Genomic DNA, 24,103 nt, shown 5'->3' on the forward strand with positions numbered 1-24,103 from the left:
GAAGCACACTTGCTGGCAGAGGGTTGCTACTAGTCATGAGGAACAGATGTCTCTGTCGATGATTTTAGTCCTTTTCTAGATAGAAGAAGATGCAAGAAATTGGTCTCATAAAATCTTCTCCTGAAGAATATCTAACTATCTGAAGACCTGTTCTGCCAGTTTTTCCCAGAGCACAGAGCGCCTCATTCCTCAGCTCTGCCCCGAACTCCTTCAGGGTGTATTGAAGGTCAGCCACTGCAGTGGCTAGTGACTTCATCCTTGTAGAGGCAGACCGCAGGTTTTCATCCACAAAGGCTTTGTTCACAGGGTGTCAGGATGGGCAATTTATTTACCTTTTAATTATGAGTTCTACTATTAAGGTCGGCTTTGTTCTTTTCAAGCGAGCTCAGCTAACCTGACAACCCCCAACACTTGAAAGTCAAGACATTCTTTAAAAAGTGATGCAAATTTCATTAAGGTACTACCTGAAATGAGAGTTCAATTGACTTTATATGGAATGAGTTTTACCTAGTGCTGTGTTAAATAAATATTTGTTTTCCCCCAAACCATATAAAACATAATAAAAGCAAATTAGGCATCAACTTTTAAATGCAAGTAATTTGGTTATAAACGAGTATTCTCTTACAGAATTTGATGCTTCCTTTACTTAAATTGAATTCACATTATTTTAAAAACTCACTAACAAGCTTCTTGTTTTTATCATGTATTACATATGTTTTAGTGATTCTTATCATTTATTATTTATTTATTTATTTATTTTAAAATTTTATTATTTATTTATTATTATTTTATTTTTGGCTGCGTTGGGTCTTCGTGGCGGTGTGCAGGCTTCTCATTGTGGTGGCTTCTCTTGTTGCAGAGCCGGGCTCTAGGTGCACAGGCTTCAGTAGTTGTGGCTCATGGGCTCTCTAGAGCGCAGGCTCAGTAGTTGTGGTGCATGGGCTTAGTTGGTCTGCTGCATGTGGGATCTTCCTGGACCAGGGCTTGAACCCGTGTCCCCTGCATTGGTAGGCGGATTCTTAACCACTGCGCCACCAGGGAAGTCCCCTATTCTTATCATTTAGTGTGTTCACACTGAAAAATTCCCCGGGTGAGTTTTTGTCTCCTGTCAGTGGTCCACAAATATTTATTACATGCCCACACCGAGCCTGTTACTCTTTGCTCAGGCCCACGGGTACAATGGCAAACAAAATTTATAAGGGTTAGGTCCTCTGGAGTTTACAGTCCAACCATCAAACCTGCTTGTAAATGATAGCTGGTTTTGAGTTATTTTATTTTTTAAATTATTTTTTGGCCCTGCCCACGGCATGTGGGATCTTAGTTCCCCGACCAGGGGTGGAATCCATGCCCCCTGCATTGGAAGCAGAGAGTGTTAACCATTGGACCACCAGGGAAGTCCCTGAGTTATTTTAAATTAGAGCACGTCAATGGAGGACTCAGTCTAAGGGCTCATAAAGCCTCTTGGAAAAAAAAAAAAGTTATTGAAGCCAAAATCCACAGTCTTAGAAATGACTAGGATACAGACAGGCAGTGGGCTAGGCTGTGATGGGGCCAGGAATGGGGAGAGCATTTTAGCAGGAGGACTCTGCACATGTAAAAATCCCTGAAGCAGCTAAAATCCCTGGATTGTACCAGGATGTGAGCAAGACAGGACATGGCTGAAAAAAGAAGCAAGAGAGGAGGAAAGTGAACTAGATTGCAGGAGTCTCAGCCACATGACTTGTAATCTGGAAAGCAAGTTCAGGGTATAATTTAATTTAATGCTGGTGGGAAGCCATTGTGAACAGGGGCATCAACAATTAGATTTGTGTTTAGCAGAGCTCGCATGGTGAGGATGGAGTGCAGAGGACAAGCTTGACTGGTGGAGAAAAGATCAAGGGTTAGTAGTAGGATTTAGGAATGAGTGATGGTAATCTAGACTCTTGATGGTTACAAAGTAGAACAAAGTGATGATTTGGGGGATAGATTGAAGGTGGAATCCATACTCATTCATTTCTGAGCCCAGAATGCTGTACGCTTTACAGTGTGGCTAGTGATGTGCTAGTGACTGGGTATAGGGTTTTAATAAGAAAAGGCGGGCTTCCCTGGTGGCGCAGTGGTTGAGAGTCTGCCTGCCAATGCAGGGGACACGGGTTCGAGCCCTGGTCTGGGAAGATCCCACATGCCGCGGAGCAACTGGGCCCGTGAGCCACAACTACTGAGCCTACGCGTCTGGAGCCTGTGCTCCGCAACAAGAGAGGCTGCGATAGTGAGAGGCCCGCTTGCCGCAACTGGTGAGGGCACTCGCACAGAAACGAAGACCCAACACAGCCAAAAGTAAATAAATAAATAAATTAAAAAAAAAACCCTAATGAATTATGTATATGTGCCTTGAATCATATGGTCTCTTATTAAAAGAAAAAAAAGAAAAGGCCATTCTCTTGGACATTACAATCTAGTGGAAGAGAAAATATAAGTAAGCAAAAAACTAAATATATAATTACAAATTCTGAGGGCTACATAGGAAGAATAGAGAGAGCTCAGACAATAAAATAAGATAGGCTTTATATTAAATATGGGGCTCACAATAAAGGTGATTCTGAGGAAATGACATTTAAATGGACAGAAAAATGACAAAGCAAAAATTATCCATGTGTGGCAGGGAAGGGGGAAGAATTTAGTAGTTGGGATTTTCTCTGGAGAGAGCACCATTGAAGAAATTATTGGAGTTGGGTGGAGAGAGGGTGTGGCTTGGATTAGTCTTTGTCAGTTTCTGCTGTGTGGTAGGGTGGAGAAGTCTACAAAGGAATAGTTTTAGGTTTCAGGTGATTGCTGCCTTTGGGGGATGGGGGAAGAAGTGTGCCCATATTTTAAAATTTCAATGGTTGTTGTGGGCTGATGGAGAGGAGTCAAGGATTCTGTGAGTTTTAATTGAGTCGAGCCCACAGGAGGGGAGAAGCGCTTATCAAATAATTAATCTTCAGTTTTAATTAATTATAGCTGTGGGGTGGGGTAAAGGGTGTGATACCAGTGATGCCTTCTGCCTGCTCTGAATACCTAGAGCATTAGTACTCCTTACTGAGAGTGCAGATGTTTGAAGTGAAAACAGTTTTGGGGAAGAGATAAGTTCAGTCTGGTAAGTTTCTTCAAAGGTGCCTACAAAACGTTTAGATGGCCGTAGTTGAAAAGGCAGCAGGAATACATGAGTCTTAAGCTCAGATTTGAGTTCTCAAACTGGAGATTTGGGTGTTATGAGCATAGAGATGGAATTTATTTATTTATAATATTTATTTATTTATTTGGTTGCACCGGGTCTTAGTTGCGGCACGTGGGCTCCTTAGTTGTGGCAGACGAACTCTTAGTTGTGGCATGCATGTGTGATCTAGTTCCCTGACCAGGGAATCTAACCCAGGCCCTCTGCATTGGGAACGCAGAGTCTTCCGCTGCGCCACCAGGGTAGTCCCGAGATAGAATTTAATTTCAAGGGAATGCATAGATGTGGAATACACAGAATAAGGTGAGAGATAAGGGCCAGGACTGAGCCTTGAGGACAGTCAACAGTGGGAGAGGAGCTGGCCAATGAGCCTGAAAGAGAGTGGCCAGAGAAGTAAGATGCCAACCAGAAGATTATGGTCACAAAAGCCCAGAACAGAGGCTGATTTATAGAAGAAAGTAGTGATAGAATTTTTCTGATGAACGAACTAAGTCAAAAACAGAATGGCATTCACTGGATTAATCCTCTTAAATCCTTGGCAGTCTTGGCAGAGCAGTGTCAGTGAGGTGGTGGTGAGACAGAAACCTGTTTGGAGTGTAATTAAGCGAGGTGAGGAAATGGGGATAATGAGAGGGTAGACCAGTCTTTCCAGAAGCTGGATGGAGAAAAGGAAGAGGGACTGAGCAGTAACTGTAGGGCCAAGTGGGACCCAAGGCATGAATTTGTTTCAAGATGGGAGATTTTAAATTATTTTCAGATGAACAAGAACGTTTATTTAGAAAGAAGAGATACAAGGCAATATGTATTAGAAAATACAAGGCAATGTTTAGAAGATGTAAAAATATTCAATCACTTATCTTAAGATAACTCTCAAACTTTAGAAAAATTACAAAGGAAAAAGGAAAAAAAATTAGCAAGGAAAATACCTGTCTCCAAGCCCATGCACTTTCTCTTCGGTTTTTTTTAACATTCCTGTTTTTTTTTTTTAATATTCTTTTCCATTATGGTTTATCATAGGATACTGAATACAGTTCTCTGTGCTATACAGTAGGATTTTGTCGTAAGATGGGACATCTTTGATTATGTTTCAATGTTAGAAGTATGAGTACAGTGGAGTAGAAGTTGATGGTGATGGAAAAGAGCAAAGGAATAATTAATAAAGCAAGCTTTCTGAGAAGGTAGGAAGGGATTATTAGACCAGTGGTTCTTAAAGGGGAAATTTTGCCCTCTAGGGGACATTTGGCAATACCCCTTTCACAACTAGAGGGGATACTACTGACATCTAGTGGATAGAGTCCAGGGATTCTACTAAGCATCCTACAATGACAGGATGGTACCCCCATAACAAAGAAGTACCCAGCTCAAAATGTGCCAAAGGTGGGAAACATGACATGGCAAAGTAGCAGATATTGACTTTAGATAAGAAGGCAGACATATCTTGTTTGCAAAGTGAAAGAAACCATGATGCTGTGGAACTACTTCTGTACTAGTGGCAAGAAAATGAGGAATCCTTCCTTCATTGTTAGAGTTTCTCTGCAAAGTCAGATGTAAGATCATTTGTTATTGAAGAGATAATGTTGAGACCACATAAGATTCAAAATCTTGCAGGAACTGTGAAAAGGTCTTTGGATAACTAGGAGGTTAAATTGCCTGTTGGGCTTTTCCTTTAGTGTTGAAGCCCCATTTAGAGTACGTGGACTCAAATTTTTAGTGCTTCCCGTATAACTTATTGGAAAGGAATTACCCAGGCAGGATAGACAGATGGTTGGAATTATCTAAGGCAGGTGTTATATGATTCCTCAGAGAAGAATTTGAGGTTTTAGAAAATATATTAATTGAAGTGATGGGCCATGGCATTTCATATTTAGTGCCAAGGAAATGAGGATTATAAATAGCAATATGGTGGAAGTATGGATGGCTTGGAAGCTTCTATGAGGTAGGAAAGCAGATGCAATACAGGCAAAAAAGTGAACAAGATGGAAGTATACCTACTGTGTTCAGAAAGTGGGATGTCTGACTTTTTGCCTTCGTAGAGAGCAAGAGTCTCAGGTGATGATAAATTTAAGGTGTTCGGTTGAGATGTGGAAGCCATGGACGTTTGCTAGTTTATGCCCAAGAACATGGAATCATCTTGAATCAGAGCAGGGGTGGGAGTTACAATGAAGAATGGGAGTCAGGTGACAGTGACTTTAATGGGTCAGGTCTATATGTTGGTGCTAATTCAGGGGAGAAGCCAGTGAAGTGCCTCAGTGGAGATGGAATTTTTGATAAGTGGTGGGTAATGTGGTTTCATAATGTGGAGGATGTACATTAGGAATGGGGAAGGTCAAGAATACCCACTATATTGCTTTGAGGTTGTACGTGGCATGCAAAACAATGACCCAGGATCAAAGACAGCTTGAATCTGAAAGGAACACATACTGGATGCATGATGATGTAATTGTCCTAAGTGCAAAGGAGAAACAGAAAGCTTGTGAATCCTCTTGTTAATATTTCTTTATTTCAGAGCCCTGCCTGGGGTGGATCGTAGAAGCAATAAGAGGAGTATCCTTGTTCTCCTGGTTGCTGTCTGATCATATTTACTACTTACAGGATTGCAAAATGGCAGCCCCACATCTGTCCACTATATGTGGTAAGTTCCTAGGGTAGATTCACTTCACCACGAATAAGTGGGCACAAAATAAGGGAGTTGAGTAGCCACAGGGGACTGGGAAGAAGGGGCTGAAATGAAAGGAGGTGGGTATGGAGCTCTACGAACACTTGGTTGCCCCAGAATTTGCTTATGTCGGATTCAGTGCCCTTTGGGATTTTAGAGGAAGGGCATATGTGCATGGTGGGGAGAGGGAAGAAAATTTAGGGGTGGCACCTCCTTATCCCATCCATTCGTTTTATAAAGCTGGGAAAGGTAACAACTCTCAACCTTTCTGACTTTCAACTTCCTTGCTAGGAAAGTTGAGACTATGTATGTGCCTAGAAACTCATGTCACCCTCTCCTCTAGCTCTGCCTGTCCTAGACCCTTCCTGTGCCCATGAGAGGATCACAGAGATGGAAAACTTCCACTCTGGGTTACAAGTGAGTCATAAATTTTTTTTCTTTCTCCTAAAATACATTCCTGTCCCCTGGGGTGAATGCATCTCCTTCCACTACTCTGGAGCCTCATAACCCAACCTGCATTTTGAAACTTCTGATGGTGGTTAAGGGACTTCCAAAAAATAATTCTTCTACTACCTTCCTACTTACAGTTTTTTTTCAGGCATCTCTCCTGCTTAGTGCTGTTAGTAGAAGAAGTAAAAAGTAAAAGAAGGATATAAGACTGTCTTAGCCTCAAAAAATGTATGGCCACCCTGTGGGAAATAATTTTTTCATTTAGGAAGTATTTCTCTCATTCTTGCAATGTGTTCAGGTCTCTGATTAACCCTGCAGATAGAAGAGAATACAATTATGAACACATGTTCATCATGTGTTAGAGAGGCCTTAAATTCTTGAGGCTGGATGCAATTCCTTAAGGAGTGAGCATGAATAAAGAAGGAAAGATTCTGAGAACTGAGTCCTGGGTTAAATGAAGAGCCCTCAGAATCTTGAATTTACTGTGAAACAGGTCTTTCATTTCCAGTGCCATTGCGCATGATCCTCTCTCCAGGAACAGTGGTGGGGTTGGTGGCTGGTTGAGACAGAATGTGTTGTTATTTTAGAACTCAATAACCTTTGAGGATGTGGCCATGGACTTCACCCAGGAGGAGTGGGCATTGCTGAATTCATCTCAGAGAAAACTGTACAGAGATGTGATGCTAGAGAACTATAGAAACTTGGCTTCACTGGGTAAGACTAACAGAATCCCTTGATTTATTTACTGAATTTGAACATGGATTTCTTGGGTGAGTAAGACCCAATGAACTTGTGATACACCTATAGGAGTTTTTTTTGTAGGCTTTTACTTTTAAGAAAAATTGCCATATTGAGGCATAATTCACATACCATAATTTACTCATTTGAAGTGTACAAAACAACGGGTTTTTTTGTCTAATATATTCATATAGCTGTGCAACCGTCACCACTGTCTAATTCCATAACATTTTTGTTGCTCCGCCTACAGGGTGTTTCATTCCTCCCTGCCTGCAGCCCCTGGAGACAACTAATCTACTTTCCTTTTCTACAGGTTTCCCTATTCTGCGTTTCATATTAATGGAATCATACCAAATGTGGTCTTTTGTGACTTAGATTTTCACTTAGCATAATGTTTTCAAGGTTCATCCTTGTTGTAGCATATGTCAGTACTTATATCCTATTCATTGCTGAATAATATTCTCTTGCATAGATATACAACGTTTTGTTTATCCATTCATCAGTTGATGGACATTTGGATTTTTGACACTTGCTGTTATGAAGAATGCTGCTACAAACATTCACATACAAGTTTTTGTGTGGACATATGTTGTCCTTTGTCTTGGGTATATGCCTAAGAGTGAAATTGCTGGGTCATTTGGTAACTTTATACTTAACATTTTGAGGAACTGCCAAATTGTTTTCCAAACTGGCTGTATCATTTTACATTCCCTTCAGCAATGTATGCAGGTTCCAAATTCTCCACATTCTTACCAATACTTATTTCCTGTCTTTTTGATTATAGCCATCCTAATAGTTGTGAAATGGAATCTCATTGTGCTTTAGATTTGCATTTCCCTAATGACTAATGATGTTGAGCATCTTTTCATGTGTTTATTGACCATTTGTGTATCTTCTTTGGAGAAACCTCTATTTAAATCCTTTGTTCATTTGAAAATTGGACTGTCTTTTTTTCCTACTGAGCTGTGAATGTTCTTTTTATTTTTGAGATACAAATCCCTTGTCAGATACATGATTTGTAGATATATTTCATTCTGTGTGTTGCCTTTTCACTTTCTTGATAGCATCATTTGCAGCATAAAAGGTTTTAATTTTGAGAAAGTCAAATTTATGTACAAATTGGTATATTTTTTCTGGACTCAATTTTATTCCAATAGTTTATATGTCTATCATTATGCCAGTACAGTGCTGTTGATTGCTGAGCCTTGTAGTAAGTTTGAAATTGGAAAATGTGAGTTCTCCAACTTTATTTCTCTTTTTCAAGATTGTTTTGACTATTCTGGATCCCTTGCATTTTCATATGAATTTTAGGGTGGTTGGTCAATTTCTGCAAATAATCCAGGTGGGATTTTGCTAAAGGTCACATTAAATCTGTAGACCAATCTGGGAGTATTGCCAAATTAACAATATTATGTTTACCAAGCCATGAACATGGAATGTCTTTACATCTTATTGAGGTCTTCTTTAAATTCTGTCAACAATGTTTTGTACTTTTCAACATCTAAGTCAGACTTCTTTAGTTAAAATTATTGCTAAAGTATTTTCTTTATGATGCTGTTGTCAATGGAATTGTTTTCCTTTTTAGTTTTTAAATTATTTATTTCTCCTCTAGTTTTATTGAGATATAATTGACATACAAGACTGTATAAGTTTAAGATGTATAGCATAATGAATTTGACTTACATACATCAGGAAATTACTAAGTTTAGTGAACATCCATCATCTGGTAGGTGCAAAAGAAAAAAAAATTTTTTTTTTAATTTAATTTTTTAATTTTTAATTTTTGGCTGCATTGGGTCTTCATTGCTGTGTGCGGGCTTTCTCTGGTTGCGTCGAGTGGGGGCTACTCTTCGTTGTGGTGCACGGGCTTCTCATTGCAGTGGCTTCTCTTGTTGTGGAGCCACGGGCTCTAGGTGCATGGGCTTCAGTAGTTGTGGCACACAGGCTCAGTAGTTGTGGCTTGTGGGCTCTAGAGCGCAGGCTCAGTAGTTGTGGCACACGGGCTTAGTTGCTCCACGGCATGTGGGATCTTCCCAGACCAGGGCTCGAACCCTTGTCCTCTGCATTGGCAGGCGGATTCTTAACGACTGCACCACCAGGGAAGCCCTGAAAAAAATTTTTTTTTCCTTGTGGTAAGAACTCAGGATTTACTCTCAACAACTTTCATGTGTAATGTATACCAGTGTTAATTATATTAATTATGCTGTACATTACATCCCTAGTACTTACTTATCTTATAATTGGAAGTTTGTACTCTTTGACCATTTTCATCTAATTCTCCCTCCCCCAACTTCCCCACCTGGTAACCACAGTTCTGATCTCTTTTTCTCTGAGTTTTCTGTTTGTTTGTTTTTGAAGTACAATTGACCTACAACACTGTTAGTTTCTGGTGCACAACATAATGATTCGATATTTCTATACATTGCAAAATGATCACCATGGAATTGTTTTCTTGATTTCATTTTCAGTATGTTCATTTCTAGTCTATGGAGATACAGTTGATTTTTGTATATGACCGTGTACCTTGCTATGTATTGAACTTCCTTATTCTAATAGTTTTTTTTTTGTAGACTCCTTCATATTTTCTATTTATAAGCTCATGACATCTGGGAATAGAGAGAGTTTTTCTTCTTTCTAAATTGGATGCCGTTTATTTCTTTTTTCCTTGCCTAATTCCCCTGGCTAGAAATCCCAGTATAATGTTGAAAAGAAGTGGTGAGTGGACATCCCTTTCTTGTTCCTAATCTTAGGGGAAAGTTTTCAGTCTTTGTCCATTAAGTATATTTATAATAGGTGATTTTAAATCTTTGTCTACTGAATCCTAACTCTGGGCCCCTTAAAGGGACATTTTCTGTTGGCTGCTTTTCTTCCTCCTGTATATGTGGGATACTTTCCTGTTTCTTTGCTTAATCTACTGACACTGGGTTATGGTGAAGGAAAGTACAGCGTTTATTGCAGGGCACCAAGCAAGGGAGTGGGAGGAAAGCCTCAGATCCACCCCAACTTGGCCTTTGAGTTAGGGGGTTTTTTAAAGGAAGAAAAAAGAGGCTGGGATTAATCATTGTCTTGTCACATTTCTGTGACATTTCTTAGTCATGGTTTTGGGAGTCAGGATGTCTCTGGTTTAAGATTCTCTGGCCTGGTGGTCCATGGCTTAGGGGTCTGCTAGCTCATCTTGCCCTGGAGAAAAAACTTGAGTTGGTACATTAATGATAATATCTATAATAGCAATTTTAGTACATTAATGATGTTATCAACAACAGCAATTTTAGTCATCTGACTGGTTGATTAGTGTTTAGTTAGCACAGGATTGAGGTCAGAGGGGATAAGAAAGAAAGGGAATAAAGTTTTGGATAGAAAGATTAATAATCATAAACTTGGTAAGGGAACTCAATTTTAGGGGGATTTGGTTTCATTGCTGTCTTTTGTTGTTTTCTTGTTGGTACTTATTTGTTTAGTGACTTTTCTTTTCTTTTTTGTTTAGTGACTTTTCTAGATGAATTCTACAGATTCTGTATTCCTTGCACTGTGCAGCCATAGAGCTTTTTCCTATGGTTTTTTTTTTTTAATACATAATTTTAAAAGCCTGGCTTCCTGGGAGTCACTAGCTGGTCATTATAATTTAGTAGTCCACCAATGATTGGTAAAAAGATTTTCTTAAATGCCTTGCCTGTATCTCTTCTACCCTTTGCCAGGGGGATCTATGGGAGAAGTCACAGCTTTAAGCTTCAGGCAAGGCACAGCTTACAAGACAGGCTTAGCTTTCACTTCCTGCTTGGGCTTGGACAGGGTCTTAAAGTCCACCAAAGGTAAGTGACTTGGGACTTATTCTTTCCTAGATATTTCCTGGGCATGTGCGTAGCCTCACTCATGCACACAGCCTTTTAGATCCCCAGAAACTTGTTGGGAGCTTCTCAAAGTTCCCTGTGGTTTGTCTAGTTCTTGTTTTCCTTTCAAATTCCCAGCCAGCCTTCTGTTTTCCCCAAGTGAAATCAGAGCCTTAAGCATATGGGGATGTTACTAGCTGGTTGCCATTGTTTGGGTAATGCCTTGGGGTTAAGGGCTTTTTTTATCTGCTAAGCTGAGCTCTGAGTAAAAACAAATAGCCACACCACCCTGAGTGTAGAGATTTTCTAGGGAGCTGCAAGTTTAGAAAAAAAAAATATTGTCTGTGTTCTGGGGATGGTTCTTTGAACAGAGCTCCCAAAGAGGTCAGACCTCTCTGTTGACTGCAGCACTACTGGTTTTGGCCATTTTTTCTTCTTTTTTTTGGCTGTGCCATGTGGCTTATGGGATATTAGTTCCCTGACCAGGGATCAAACCCAGGCCTTCGGCAGTGAGAGCACAGAGTCCTAACCACTGGACCACCAGGGAATTCCCAAGGGATGGGAATATTCTTAAATTAAAATGTCACAGATTTTGTTCTTTTACCAAGGTTCAGTAATTTCTCTTGGAAAGACAATTTTCCATTTATGGAAAGTTGATCTCTGAAATGCTTTGCTTTTGCTTTCTCTGTTAGAATTTTGTCATTTTGCTGCTTATAACTGCCTATCTTCAGAACCTCAAAGACCAAGTTGTTGTCACAGGTTGATGGTAGTTTTTTTTTTTTTTTAATTAATTAATTAATTTGTTTATTTATGGCTGTGTTGGGTCTTCGTTTCTGTGCGAGAGCTTTCTGCAGTTGCGGCAAGTGGGGGCCACTCTTCATCGCGTTGCGTGGGCCTCTCACTGTCGCGGCCTCTCTTGTTGCGGAGCACAAGCTCCAGACGCGCAGGCTCAGTAATTGTGGCTCACGGGCCCAGTTGCTCCGCGGCATGTGGGATCTTCCCAGACCAGGGCTCGAACCCGTGTCCCCTGCATTGGCAGGCAGATTCTCAACCACTGCGCCACCAGGGAAGCCCTTGATGGTAGTTTTTGTTGTACACTGCATGGTCCTCTCATATGTATCATTCCCCATAATAGGACATCAACTCAGCAAGCCTCCTCTCATCACCCAGATGGAGCAGGAAGATGAAATGGAGATAGTAGAGAGAAGAATTCACCAAGACACCTGTTCAGGTGAGCACCAGGCATATATGAATGTCTTACCTACAAGATCTGTTCCCTGTGCTATACATCCCACTATTTTATACTCTAGGAACTTGAGGTTATGTTTCCCATTTGTTTCAGATTGGGTTGGGGCATTACCTGCTTTTTGTCAGCATATTGTCACCATGTCTTTTCCAAAACTTTTTCCCACTTTGTTCAGATGAGCTGATTCTCCTTAAAACCAAACAACCACAGCAAAAACAACGTATTTTGGAGAAATATACGCTCAATGGCAAGAAGGTAAGAGTCACATGGGATAATTTCTTGTCCTCACATTAGAAGTCCAGAATTCTATAAGATAGAAAAGGACTAGAGGGTAATATGAGTGATATCACACTCATTTCACCAATAGAAAGCAGAAGATTCTCTAAGTATTCATTTGAAGGAAACTCATAACTTAGTTCCAAAAATGGTTACAGAGAATCCCCAAAGTAAATACTTGCGTAATGGAATTAGTTGTTAAATGTTTAAGATACTCACTCTAAGGCAATTTTATCTTAACTCTGTTGAAGATACTCCAGTGAAGCCATCTGGTAGAGCAATCAGCTTATTCAAGCTGATAAACTCAGTCTGAAACTGCATATTCACTAAGAAAATGTGGAACTCTCATGCTAATAAAGTGCTCATTAGATGTATCAGAATTTATGTCGGGGGAGATTCTCAGTCATGAACATGATAAATCCTGTGATCGTAACTCATATTTTAATCAACAGGAACAAGCTCTTGGAGGCAATCCCATTCAATGCAGTGAAATTGTTGAAGCCTTCAGTGTGAAATCTAGCATTACTCAGAATAATATTTACCCTAGCAAGAAACCCCATCGATACCTTGACTCTGCAAAAGGCCTTAGAGATTCTTCACATCTTAAGCCACCTGAGGGAATTCTTCCTCGGGAAAAATCTTATGAATGTAAAAAAGATGAGAATGCCTTCCTCAGGAGTTCTAACTTAGCTGGACACAAGAGACAACATACAGAAGAGGCATCCTATGAGTGCAGTGACTTGGGGAAAGTCATAAATTCAATCTCATACCTTAAGAAGGATGAAAAAACTCACATTAGAGAGAAACCTGTTGAGTGTAATCAGTGTGGTAAAGTATTACAGAGCCATTCATCCATTAAGTTGCACATGAGAACCCACACTGGAGAAAAACCGTTTAAGTGTGATCAGTGTGGGAAGGCCTACAGCTCAAGCTCTTACCTTACGCGTCACAAGAGAATTCATACCGGGGAGAAGCCGTTTGAGTGCCGTGACTGTGGAAAAACCTTCCGAGATAGCTCACTTCTCAGACAACATTCAGGGACTCATTCAGGAGAAAAACCTTACAAATGTGATCAATGCACCAAAACCTTCAGTAGAAGCTATAGGCTTAACATACACCAGATGACACATACTGGAGAGAAACCCTATACGTGCAATGATTGTGGGAAAACCTTCAGTATTCTCCCATATTTTAAAAGACATAAGAGAATCCACACTGGAGAGAAGTCCATTGAATGTAGCCATTGTGGTAAAGCCCTGAGTAGTAAGTCATCTCTTAAGATACACCTACGGATACATACTGGAGAGAAACCTTTCAAGTGTGATAAGTGTGGGAAAGCTTTTAGCCTGAGCTCCAACCTTATCACGCACAAGAAAATTCATACTGGAGAGAAACCCTGTAAGTGCAATGACTGTGGGAAAGCTTTCAGGGATCGTTCATGTCTTAAGGAACATGTGAGAATTCACACTGGAGAAAAACCCTTTACATGTAATCAATGTGGAAAAGACTTCAGAGTGAAATCTTTCCTTGTTTTACACAAGAAAATTCACATGAAATTGACACATGAATGTAAGGAATGTGGGAAAACCTTCCGTGGTCTCTTATCTCATAGGAGGCATATGAAAATCCATACCAGGGACAAGAAACCTTTTAAGTGCAGTGAGTGTGGAAAAGCTTTTACCAGGCATGTGTCCCTTAAAGTACACATGAGAACTCACACTGGAGAGAAACCCTATGAGTGTAATCAATGTGGAAAATCCTTCAATGTTAAGTGTAATCTCATTGTGCACAAAAGAATACATACTAAAGAAAAACCCTATAGATGCAATGTCTGCGGGCAAGGTTTCAGTAAATCCTTACCCCTTCGGCGTCATGAGAGAACTCATGCTCAATAAACCCCCTTTTAATGATATCCATGTAAAGTAGCTTTCAGTGAACTCTCAATCTTTAAGACATAACAACCAAATGCTAAGTGAAAAGAACTGGTTGTGAAGAATGTGAGAAAGCCTCTAAGTAATGCATATATGGAAGAAACCTAAGTTACGCAATGACTGTGAGAAATCCTTTATTCATTCATTATCCCTTAGAAGATATAACGCTGAAGGGAAAATGTTTTAATAACTTCAAGACTTGTTACTTGAGAAAAATAAACGCCTAATGTTTTAAGCCACCATGTTTTCCATGTGTTTGTTCCTTTGTTTTGTGTGTGTGGTGGTGGTAGGGAGGTTTTTTGTTTTTCTTTTTTCACTCCTAATTGACTAGTCACTAACCAATAGAGTCCACAGATGGTCAGTTTTTAAAAATAAAGTTTTATATATGGTAACAAAAGTGAAAAATTATTTGGTACAGGGATGTATGTTTAATAGATGTTTACCTATTGGATAAAGCTCTTAAGTTGTGCTTACAAATCATCTGTGTACCTGTATATTTCATGTGTCCTAATCTACCATTGCCTGCACAAGGTCTGTAATGAACCTTCCCATGAAGATTGCAGATGGTGAAATTCTCCTTGGAATTCTGAACTTTTTCCAACACATTTTGTTTACATTTAACATGTACAAGAATGTACAATTGCATGAATTTTTACAAGGTAGAACACTTCTGTATTAACTACTGTACACTCTGGTTAAGATATAGGGTATAATAGGCACCTGAGAATCATTCTTTAATCCTCTTTCCATTACTAATCACTCTGATTCCTACCACCAGAATGTAGGTACTCTATGAATCATGTCTTTTTAATTTTTTAAGTCAAACTATAGTTGATTTACAATGTTGTCTTCGTTTCTGGTGTACAGTAAAGTGATTCAGTTATAGATATATATACATATTCTTTTTCATATTCTTTTCCATTATGGTTTATTATAGGATATTGAATATAGTTCCCTGTGCTATACAGTCGAATGTAGGACTTTGTTGTTTATCTACTTTATATATAGTAGTTTGTATCTGCTAATCCTAAACTCCTAATTTATCCCTTCCTCACCCCTTTTCCCTTTGGTAACCATGAGTTTGTTTTCTATGTCTGTGAGTCCGTTTATGTTACCTAAATAAGTTCATTTGTGTCTTTTTTTTTTGGCCACGCTGCGAGGCTTGCGGAATCTTAGTTCCCCGACCAGGGATTGAACCTGGGCCCAGGCAGTGAGCACTGAGTCCTAACCACTGGACTGCCAGGGAATTCCCTGGAGTCATGTATTTTAAAAACAACTTTACTGAGATATAATTCACATACCACAAAAGTTCACCCATTTGAAGTGTAAAATTCAATGATTTTTAGTGTATTTAAGGTTATGTGCACTCTGTGCCTGATACCGTATGTTATCATTTGTGCCTGGCTTCTTCTACTCAACATTACATTTTTGAGATTCATTTTTGCTGTTGCATTTAGCAGGAGTTTATTTTCATTGTTGCATAGTTTTCTATAGAATGAATATGCACACTTTATCATTCAACTGTTTTGAACATTTTATCTGTTTATAGCTGGGATTTTTTTTTTTTTAATTAATAGCTACTCTATTTATTATTTTTAGCTGTGTTGGGTCTTTGTTTTGTGCGAGGGCTTTCTCTAGTTGCGGCAAGCGGGGGCCACTCTTCATCGTGGTGCACGGGCCTCTCACTATCGCGGCCCCTCCCGTTGCGGGGCACAGACTCCAGACGCGCAGGCTCAGCAGTTGTGACTCACGGGCCCAGTTGCTCCGCGGCATGTGGGATCTTCCCAGACCAGGGCTCGAACCCGTGTCCCCTGCATTAGCAGGCAGATTCTCAACCACTGCGCCACCAGGGAAGCCCTATAGCTGGGATATTTTACAAATGGCTCTGCCACAAACATTATTGTACATGTTTTTTGATTCACAATTGTACATATTTTTGTTGGGTATGTATTTAGGAGTGCAATATCTATGGTCATATTTATTCAAAACTACCAAAGAATTTTCCAAAGTAGTTGCACCAATTTACATTCCCAGTCTCTTGCCAATATTTCACATTGTCTTTTCAGTTTGGCCATTTTGATGAGTATGGAGTGCCATATTTTGATTTTTAAAATTTTATATTGAACTACTTTTGCACTTCGACAAAAGTTGCAATAATAGGGAGTTGCTGTATATCCCTCAGGGTTTCTCAGTATTAATGCAATCAGTTTATCAGTCACTTCCTTTATGATTAGTGCTTTTTTGTGATTTCTTTAAGATTGTTGGTTTATGTCTATTTTTCAGGCAACTTCGAAAAGCCTGCCCAAGTAACTAGTAAATTGGTTTCCTTGCTACCTCTTTCCTACAATAGTACTAACTTCATTCATGTAGGGACTTTAGTTAAGAAAGGAGAAAATTTTCTTAAGTGACTGTGTGGCAATGATTCCATGATACATTCCCTGCATCCCTGAGTCTCTGTCCCCGTGGGGACTTAAACCACTCTGGTTCCCTTGTCCTTTAGTAATAATCTCTGGCTCAGAGAAGGCTGGGAGTTGGTCTTAGGAGGCCATCAGGTCCCTTAAGGTTAGACCTGAGAATCCAAGAATGCGATACCCTGGATGTGAGAGGAAACGTGGGAAGAAAATGACATATACCTGTCTGTCCTCTCAGGGTCAGGAAGTCAGCCATGCAGGAGCTCTCCCTTCTAGCATCTGTGCTCCTTAAGGATATGAGCTGCCTGGGAGAAGTAATGACAGTACACATTTGGCTAATGAGCTTTGGAAACTGAGCCCTCAGGGCCATAGAGACTGAATATAGTCTATCTGTGACCACTCTACTCAACAGCCCTACTCAGGTCAGGAAAGAGCATACTGGAGTCTCCTTCTGAGATGATCCCTCTTGCCCAGCATCCAGTTGCCTTACTTGGTCCATCTGCCCTTCCTGGGGACAGATTTTCCATCCCCATCCTTCAATATCCAGAGGAAAGGTGAATGAGTACATTGATGGCTCCAAGGTAATCTGAAGTGCCCAATAAATGCAGTGAGAAATTGAACAGTTTATTTTTTTAACCAGCCTATCTGGAGGACATCCAAGAGGTGAGATAAAGTTCAGTGGAATTACAAGTGAGATGACAAGTTTTTGACATTCTTGATATATTTACTTTTCCACTTTCATCCAATTTGCAATCAGCTTTCATCATTTCTGGCTCCTATTCTGTCTTTAAATCCAAGGGACTCCTTCCCCACCTGAGTATGAATTAGCCCCTTCAGAAATCTGGCAGATGTTTTTACAATTCTCTGGTTTCCCTCATTTATTTGGTAGTGAGTGGGGCTGGAGTGACGTGAGTTTGGCTTCTCAATTTTCCCAGTCCTCATTCCAGATTTCATCCTTAGAGAAGTCAATCAAGTCTTGTCCTTATTTCTTACTTGTGAGGACTCTGGGAGAGGACGTTGAGTCTACTGTTTAGTCTTTCTTTGAAAACCCCCAGACAAAACATTACAAAATATTTTAAACCATGAGAACTTCACAGCAAGCAGTAAAATAAACAGCCATGCAATCACCTTCCAGAATTAATGCCAAGCTTTTGCCATATTAGCTTCAGCCACCTTTAAAAAATTGTGACGAAGGCAGACATCATTACAGAGCATGCTAGGTGCTCAGAAGAAAACCACCAGGACAGAAGTCCAGACCCACGAGATTACAGAGTAAGCAGGGTCTCAGTGCAGTCACAGGAAAACTTACATGTGTGTTGGAGCACATGGGCATGTGAACCTGCCTTTTCAACTATAAGTTGTATGAAATGTAGGTATAGGTCAAGTATTTCTTTTTCTTTTTTTTTTTTTGGCTGCGTTGGGTCTCTTTGGCTGCGCGCGGGCTTTCTCTAGTTGCAGCACGTGGGGGATACTCTTTGTTGCAGTGCGCAGGCTTCTCATTGTGGTGGCTTCTCTTGCTGCAGAGCACGGCCTCTAGGCATGCGGGCTTCAGTAGCTGCGGCGTGCGGGCTCACTAGTTGTGGTGCACGGGCTTAGTTGCTCCCGCGGCATGTGGGATCTTCCCGGACCAGGGCTCGAACCCCTGTCCCCTGCATTGGCAGGCAGATTCTTAACCACTGCACCACCAGGGAAGTCCCTGTAGCTTACTCTTGACATTTTCTTTCTTTTTTAAAAATTGAGATATAATTGACATAGAACATCGTATTAGTTTTAGGTGTACAATATAATGATTTGATATATGTATCTATTGCAAGATGATGGGCAAAGAACAGCTTTCATGTCAAAGTTAAGGGAGATATGAGGCTGCTGGGTTCATTTCAGAAGGACTGCAGAGGCAAGATGAGGAGACTTTCCCTGGCCAAAGATACGACAATTTGAGAATTAATATAAATAATAACTGCAGTGTATTGAAATATATCAAATGCATTTAAAATTCAGGGAGTTCATGATGACATAATGTTCATCGTTGGATAATGCTGAAAACCAATTATTTTAAAAAGTGATGAACACAGGAATCAAGAAGTATTCTGTCTTTCTTATAAGAACTCAATTTCTTATAAGAAATCAATCTATTTTTTACAAAATATTTATTTAGTTATTTGGCTACGCCAGGTCTTAGTTGCAGCACGAGGGATCTTCACTGCCGGTGCGGGATCTTCAGCTGCGGCATGTGGGATCTAGTTTCCTGACCAGGGATTGAACCCGGGCATCCTGCGTTGGGAGAGTGGAGTCTTAGCCACTAGACCACCAGGGAACTCCCAGAAATCCACCTATCTGATTCGGGAAATTTCGTCTTTATGGAAGTATTTCAGCCAATAACTGAATAAAGAATTAAAATGTCAGCATTTTGTAACTCCTAGTGAATTAATAGATCTAGGCAATAATTATTACAAGAAGACAAATAGGCAATGTGTTCTTCCTCATGAATATATTTAAGGATGTTTGCCAAAAATTGAACCTAAATTTAGTCAAGATTCTAGACTAGAAGTAGGCACATCTTTTTCAGTAAAGAGCTAAATAGTAAATGTGTTAGGTTGTGTGGGCTATACGGTCTCTGTCACAAGTATTCTCAACTCAGACGTTGTAGCGGGGAAGCTGCCATGGACCATAAATAAACAAATGGCTGTGTTCCAGTAAACCTTTATTTACTGAAATAAGCAGCAGGCAGAATTTTGTCCACAGACTGCATTTTCCAAAACTGTATTCTAGAACAGAGTCTTAATAATTTTATTCTGGAGTTATTTGCTTGGAAGCATCTTAAGGGAGAAGACAACATTCCATGACTATTTTCCTGTGAGTACATACCCCTACTTGACAAAGAATAGATGGACTATAAAAGCTTGGGACGGGGTGGTGTGGCGCGAAGTTTTGTGGGAATGTAAAGCGAGAAAAGGAGAGGAAAGAAGAGGGGAGAGAAGGAAGCAGGAGAAAAGACCTGTAACCGATTGGTTTCAAAATATGGACAAGATTAAGGAAGTTTCTCTGAAGTTTTGTTTTCTTGTCACCATCTTTCTAACAGACCCATTGACAACATGAAACCAGGAAACCTCTCTGATACTGCAGAATTCCTCCTTCTGGGATTGTCAGGGGATCCAGAACTGCAGCCCCTCCTATTCTGCCTGTTCCTGTCCATATACGTGGTCACTGTGCTTGGTAACTTGCTCATCATCCTGGCCAGTATCTATAACTCCCACCTCCACACCCCCATGTACTTCTTCCTCTCTAATCTGTCTTTCATTGACATTGTTTCACCACCACCACAATCCCAAACATGCTAGTGAACATCCAGACACAGAGCGAATCCACCAGTTACACAGGATTCCTCACCCAAATCTGCTTTGTCCTGACTTTTGCTGGACTGAAAAATGGAATTCTGGTCATGATGGCCTATGATCAATTTGTGACCATCTGTCACCCACTGAGGTACAATGTCATCATGAACCCCAAGCTCTGCGGGCTGGTTCTGATCTCCTTCTTTGTTAGTGTTCTGGATGCCCTGCTCCACACTTTGATGGCACTGCGGCTGTCCTTTTGCACAGAACTAAAAATTCCCCACTTTTTCTGTGAACTAGCTCATATTCTCCAACTCGCCTGTTCTGATATCCTCATCAATAATATCCTCGTGTATTTAGTGACCAGCCTGTTGGGCGTCATTCCTCTCTCTGGGATAATTTTCTCTTATACTCGAATTGTCTCCTCTGTCCTGAAAATCCCATCAGCTGGTGGAAAGGATAAGGCATTTTCCATCTGTGGGTCACACTTAATAGTTGTTTCCTTGTTTTACAGGACAGGTTTTGGGGTGTACTTTAGTTCTGCAGCCACTCACTCCTCCAGGAAGAGTGCAGTAGTATCAGTGATGTATACTGTGGTCACCCCTATGATGAACCCCTTTATCTGTAGTCTGAGGAACAAGCCTATGATGGGGGCTTTGAGGAAACTCATTTCTAGAATATCATCTTTCCATTGATTTCCAGTTGCTTTGGGCTTACACTGCTGGAATATAACACAGAGAAATAAATTAAGGAGAGGTCCAGCAAGTCTGACCACCTTCTTGAAATACTTAAGACCGGATATCAGATGGTTAAGGGTGAGAATTTGTTTTTTTGGTTTTTTTTTGAAGATTTTTTTGATGTGGACCATTTTTTTAAAAAATTTATTTATTTATGGCTGTGTTGCGTCCTCGTTTCTGTGCGAGGGCTTTCTCTAGTTGTGGCAAGCGGGGGCCCCTCTTCATCGCGGTGCGTGGACCTCTCACTATCGTGGCCTCTCTTGTTGCGGAGCACAGGCTCCAGACGCGCAGGCTCAGTAATTGTGGTTCACGGGCCCAGCTGCTCCGCGGCATGTGGGAGCCTCCCAGACCAGGGCTCGAACCCGTGTCCCCCTGCATTGGCAGGCAGACTCCCAACCACTGCGCCACCAGGGAAACCCCGAGGATTTGTTTTTAATTAAAGAAAATTTTTTGGTGTTTCTTTTTTATTTTATTTTTATATTTCTGGGGGGTGAGAGTTTTGGAATCAGACCACCTGAATTTGAATCCTACCTCTGCTAAACAGTAGCTATGTGACCTTTGACAGTTTACTTGAACCCTCTAAGCTCAGTTTCCTCATCTACAAAATTGGCATAATTATATTTACAATTTTGGAAGATCTGAGACACTTCGATTCTCTCAGTGAGAATACATGCATGCCTTCAGCAATAATAAGGCAAAAGTCTCGACTCTCATAGGGAAATGATAAATGATCACTTTATCATCTTTTCTAACAATGACTTTAGAGGTCAGATAGGTCTAGGCACAAAAACACAGGGCTGCATTTCATTCTGCCTAGGCCTTCTTCCTAAGGCTGTTCCCCTGATGGTCATCAATGCCTATAGCTGTGGAGGGACATTTCAGACACAATAACCAGAAACAGAAAACTGGCTGCCTCTCTTAGGTCTCTTTGCAATGCAGAAAGAATCTTTCCAAGGAGACACCCAAAAGACATTGTTTTTATTATCAGCCTGATTTGGGACATATGTCCTGTATTAGTTTCCTATTGTCATTGTGACACATTACCACAAGCTTAGTATCCTAAAACAACACAAATGTATTCTCTTGCAGTCCTGGAAATCAGAAGCCTGAAATCAGCTACATTGCGCTAAAGTCAAAGTGTTGGGCTCCTTTTGAAAGCTCTAAGAAAAGAATGAAATGCGGAGTTATTGTTTTTTGTTTGTTTATTTTTGACCGTGCACATCATGGCTTGTGGGATTTTAGTTCTCTGACCAGGGATTGAACCCAGGCCAAGCGCTGAGTCCTAATCACTGGACTGACAGGGTATCCCCCGGAGTTATTGTTGAATGCGTAAAGAATTTCTGTTCAGGGTGATGAAAAAGTTCAGGAAATGGGTAATGGTGGTGGTCCCACAACATTGTGAATGTTCTTAGTGCCATGGAATTGAACACTTTAAATGGCTGAAATGATAAATTTTATATCTATTTCACCACAATTTAAAAAACTCAAAAAAAGGGAATTGAAACTGATAAATAACATCTTTCTCTCTAGACAAAAACAAACAAAAATCATTCCAATGTTAAGCAAAAGTCAAAGTGATTAAATATTTTGGAAGACAATATACAAAGATATTTTTATGACCTCAGAGGAGTTGAGCACCTGAGAGACTAATACAATCCAAAAGGTAAAGACAGGAATCTAAGCACTTTAAAAATAAGCCACTAATAAAAAAGTTAATACAGAAAAAAAAAAGCCACTAAAACAATTTTCAAGAATGAAAATTCAGAATTGTTCTTTCAATATAGTGAAGAAGAAAGCAGGGCAAATAAACTTCCAATGAAATATCTCCACATGTGACCTTATTCACTCCATCAATATCAACGTGCTTTGATTACTCAGTATAGAAATAAACAACTTTTAATATATTCCAGCACTCTCAAAAATCAATCCTTCTCACCCTCTCCCCTGTAGCCACCAGTCTACTTTCTGCCCTTATGAAGTTGCCTATTCTACGTACCTTATAACTGAAATCATATAAAATTTGTCCTTTTTTGTCTGGCTTATTTCGCAGAGCATAATATTTTTAGGGTTTATCCATGTTGTAATGTGTCAGAATTTCATTCCTTCTTATGTGGCTGAAATGAATGAATGAATGAATGAATAAATAAATAACTTCATAACCTACAATTATAACCAGGCTTCCTGATATCACTGATTGCATAGATATGCCATTGGTTGTATCTAAAAAAAGAATACTAGAGTCCAGTTAGAGAAGAATGGTGTGTCCACATTTGCACTGTATGTGAAATACATGTGAACAGAAAGAGGTGGAGCAGTGAATGATGAACACCTGGCTTCATAGCATCAGGGAATCAACCACCCTGAATTTTTCCATTATATCTTCTTGGCCTTTAAGGATTTGCACTGCACTGGCATCAGAATGATGATGAAATTGTTTGGCTAATGAGGAGCTTTGGATATTGGTCCTCCAGAGGTACAGAGACTACAAATTGTGAAAACCGCACTCAACAGCACTTCCCTGGTAAAGAAACAGCACACCTGTACCTCTTGCCCAGGAACCTGGAGCTTCACTCAGTCCCTCTCCTCTTATAGAACTTTAGTCTCCATCACTGAACACCTAGCAGAGATGCATCATTGCATCTCTAGGAGAGATTCCATCATTGCACAGTGAAGTCATCCAGGTAGCAAAATGTCCCTTTGTTAATGTTTGGAAATCAGGGCAGGTGTTTTACTACAAGTTTATCCATGGGAAACTGTGAGGAAAGGACATGCATAAAATGATTAGAACCAAGGCATCCATTTGCCTCTTGCCTGTCTCCCATCTTGACATGTTCCCTTGTACCTTTCCTGCAATCCTCAAAGAGCTCTCATTCTGTCAGTCTCCTACTCTCTCTCCACAATGGCAAAGACTCTTTTCTTTCTCAGCAGGAATATGCTCATTTACAAACATGGTGATTGTTTTCAACTTTGCGGGCATTTAACTTCATTTTTGTAGTGGTTTCAGGGAGGAGGCTTGGGCAGTTTTACTGTATCTTCCAGTTCTGTGTTTTTAACACAGCTCTGTGTTATCTCTGTTGCCAGGCTGTGAGGTCTCTGAGAAAGGAGGTGCCAATCCAGTTAGCTTCATCAGCGTGACTACATGTTTCTCCTAATAAAGTTACCAAATGTTATAAATAATCAGAACAGCATAGTGTAATTTTTTAAATGACCATTCCTAGATCCTTTCCAGAATTAACAAATGTTCACACACTGCTTTATTAACTTCAGGTCTTTTTTCAAAATAACAAAATAACAAGCATATGGAAA

At 40.2% G+C, this 24,103-nt stretch overlaps 3 protein-coding genes across 5 annotated transcripts in view; 2 read left to right on the forward strand and 1 right to left on the reverse strand.

The window, feature by feature from the left end:
- Positions 1-24,103, reverse strand: part of LOC309658767 (olfactory receptor 7A10-like) — a 73,787-nt gene that overhangs the window by 15,707 nt on the left and 33,977 nt on the right. The window lies entirely within an intron of this gene.
- Positions 1,830-14,938, forward strand: LOC309657039 (uncharacterized protein). The gene is made up of 6 exons (XM_082454005.1): positions 1,830-5,825; positions 6,193-6,266; positions 6,887-7,013; positions 12,000-12,188; positions 12,286-12,365; positions 12,695-14,938. Exons 1-6 carry the CDS (start codon positions 5,795-5,797, stop codon positions 14,279-14,281), a joined length of 2,088 nt encoding a protein of 695 aa, XP_082310131.1. The 5' UTR covers positions 1,830-5,794; the 3' UTR covers positions 14,282-14,938.
- Positions 15,034-23,338, forward strand: LOC309658775 (olfactory receptor 7G3-like). The gene is given in 2 exon segments (XM_082457792.1): positions 15,034-20,028; positions 20,031-23,338. Coding segments are annotated over 2 exon segments (933 nt in total). The 5' UTR covers positions 15,034-19,820; the 3' UTR covers positions 20,756-23,338.

The sequence above is a fragment of the Balaenoptera physalus genome (assembly GCF_965194825.1).
Source record: "Balaenoptera physalus genome assembly, chromosome: 3".
NCBI classification, from domain to species: domain Eukaryota; kingdom Metazoa; phylum Chordata; class Mammalia; order Artiodactyla; family Balaenopteridae; genus Balaenoptera; species Balaenoptera physalus.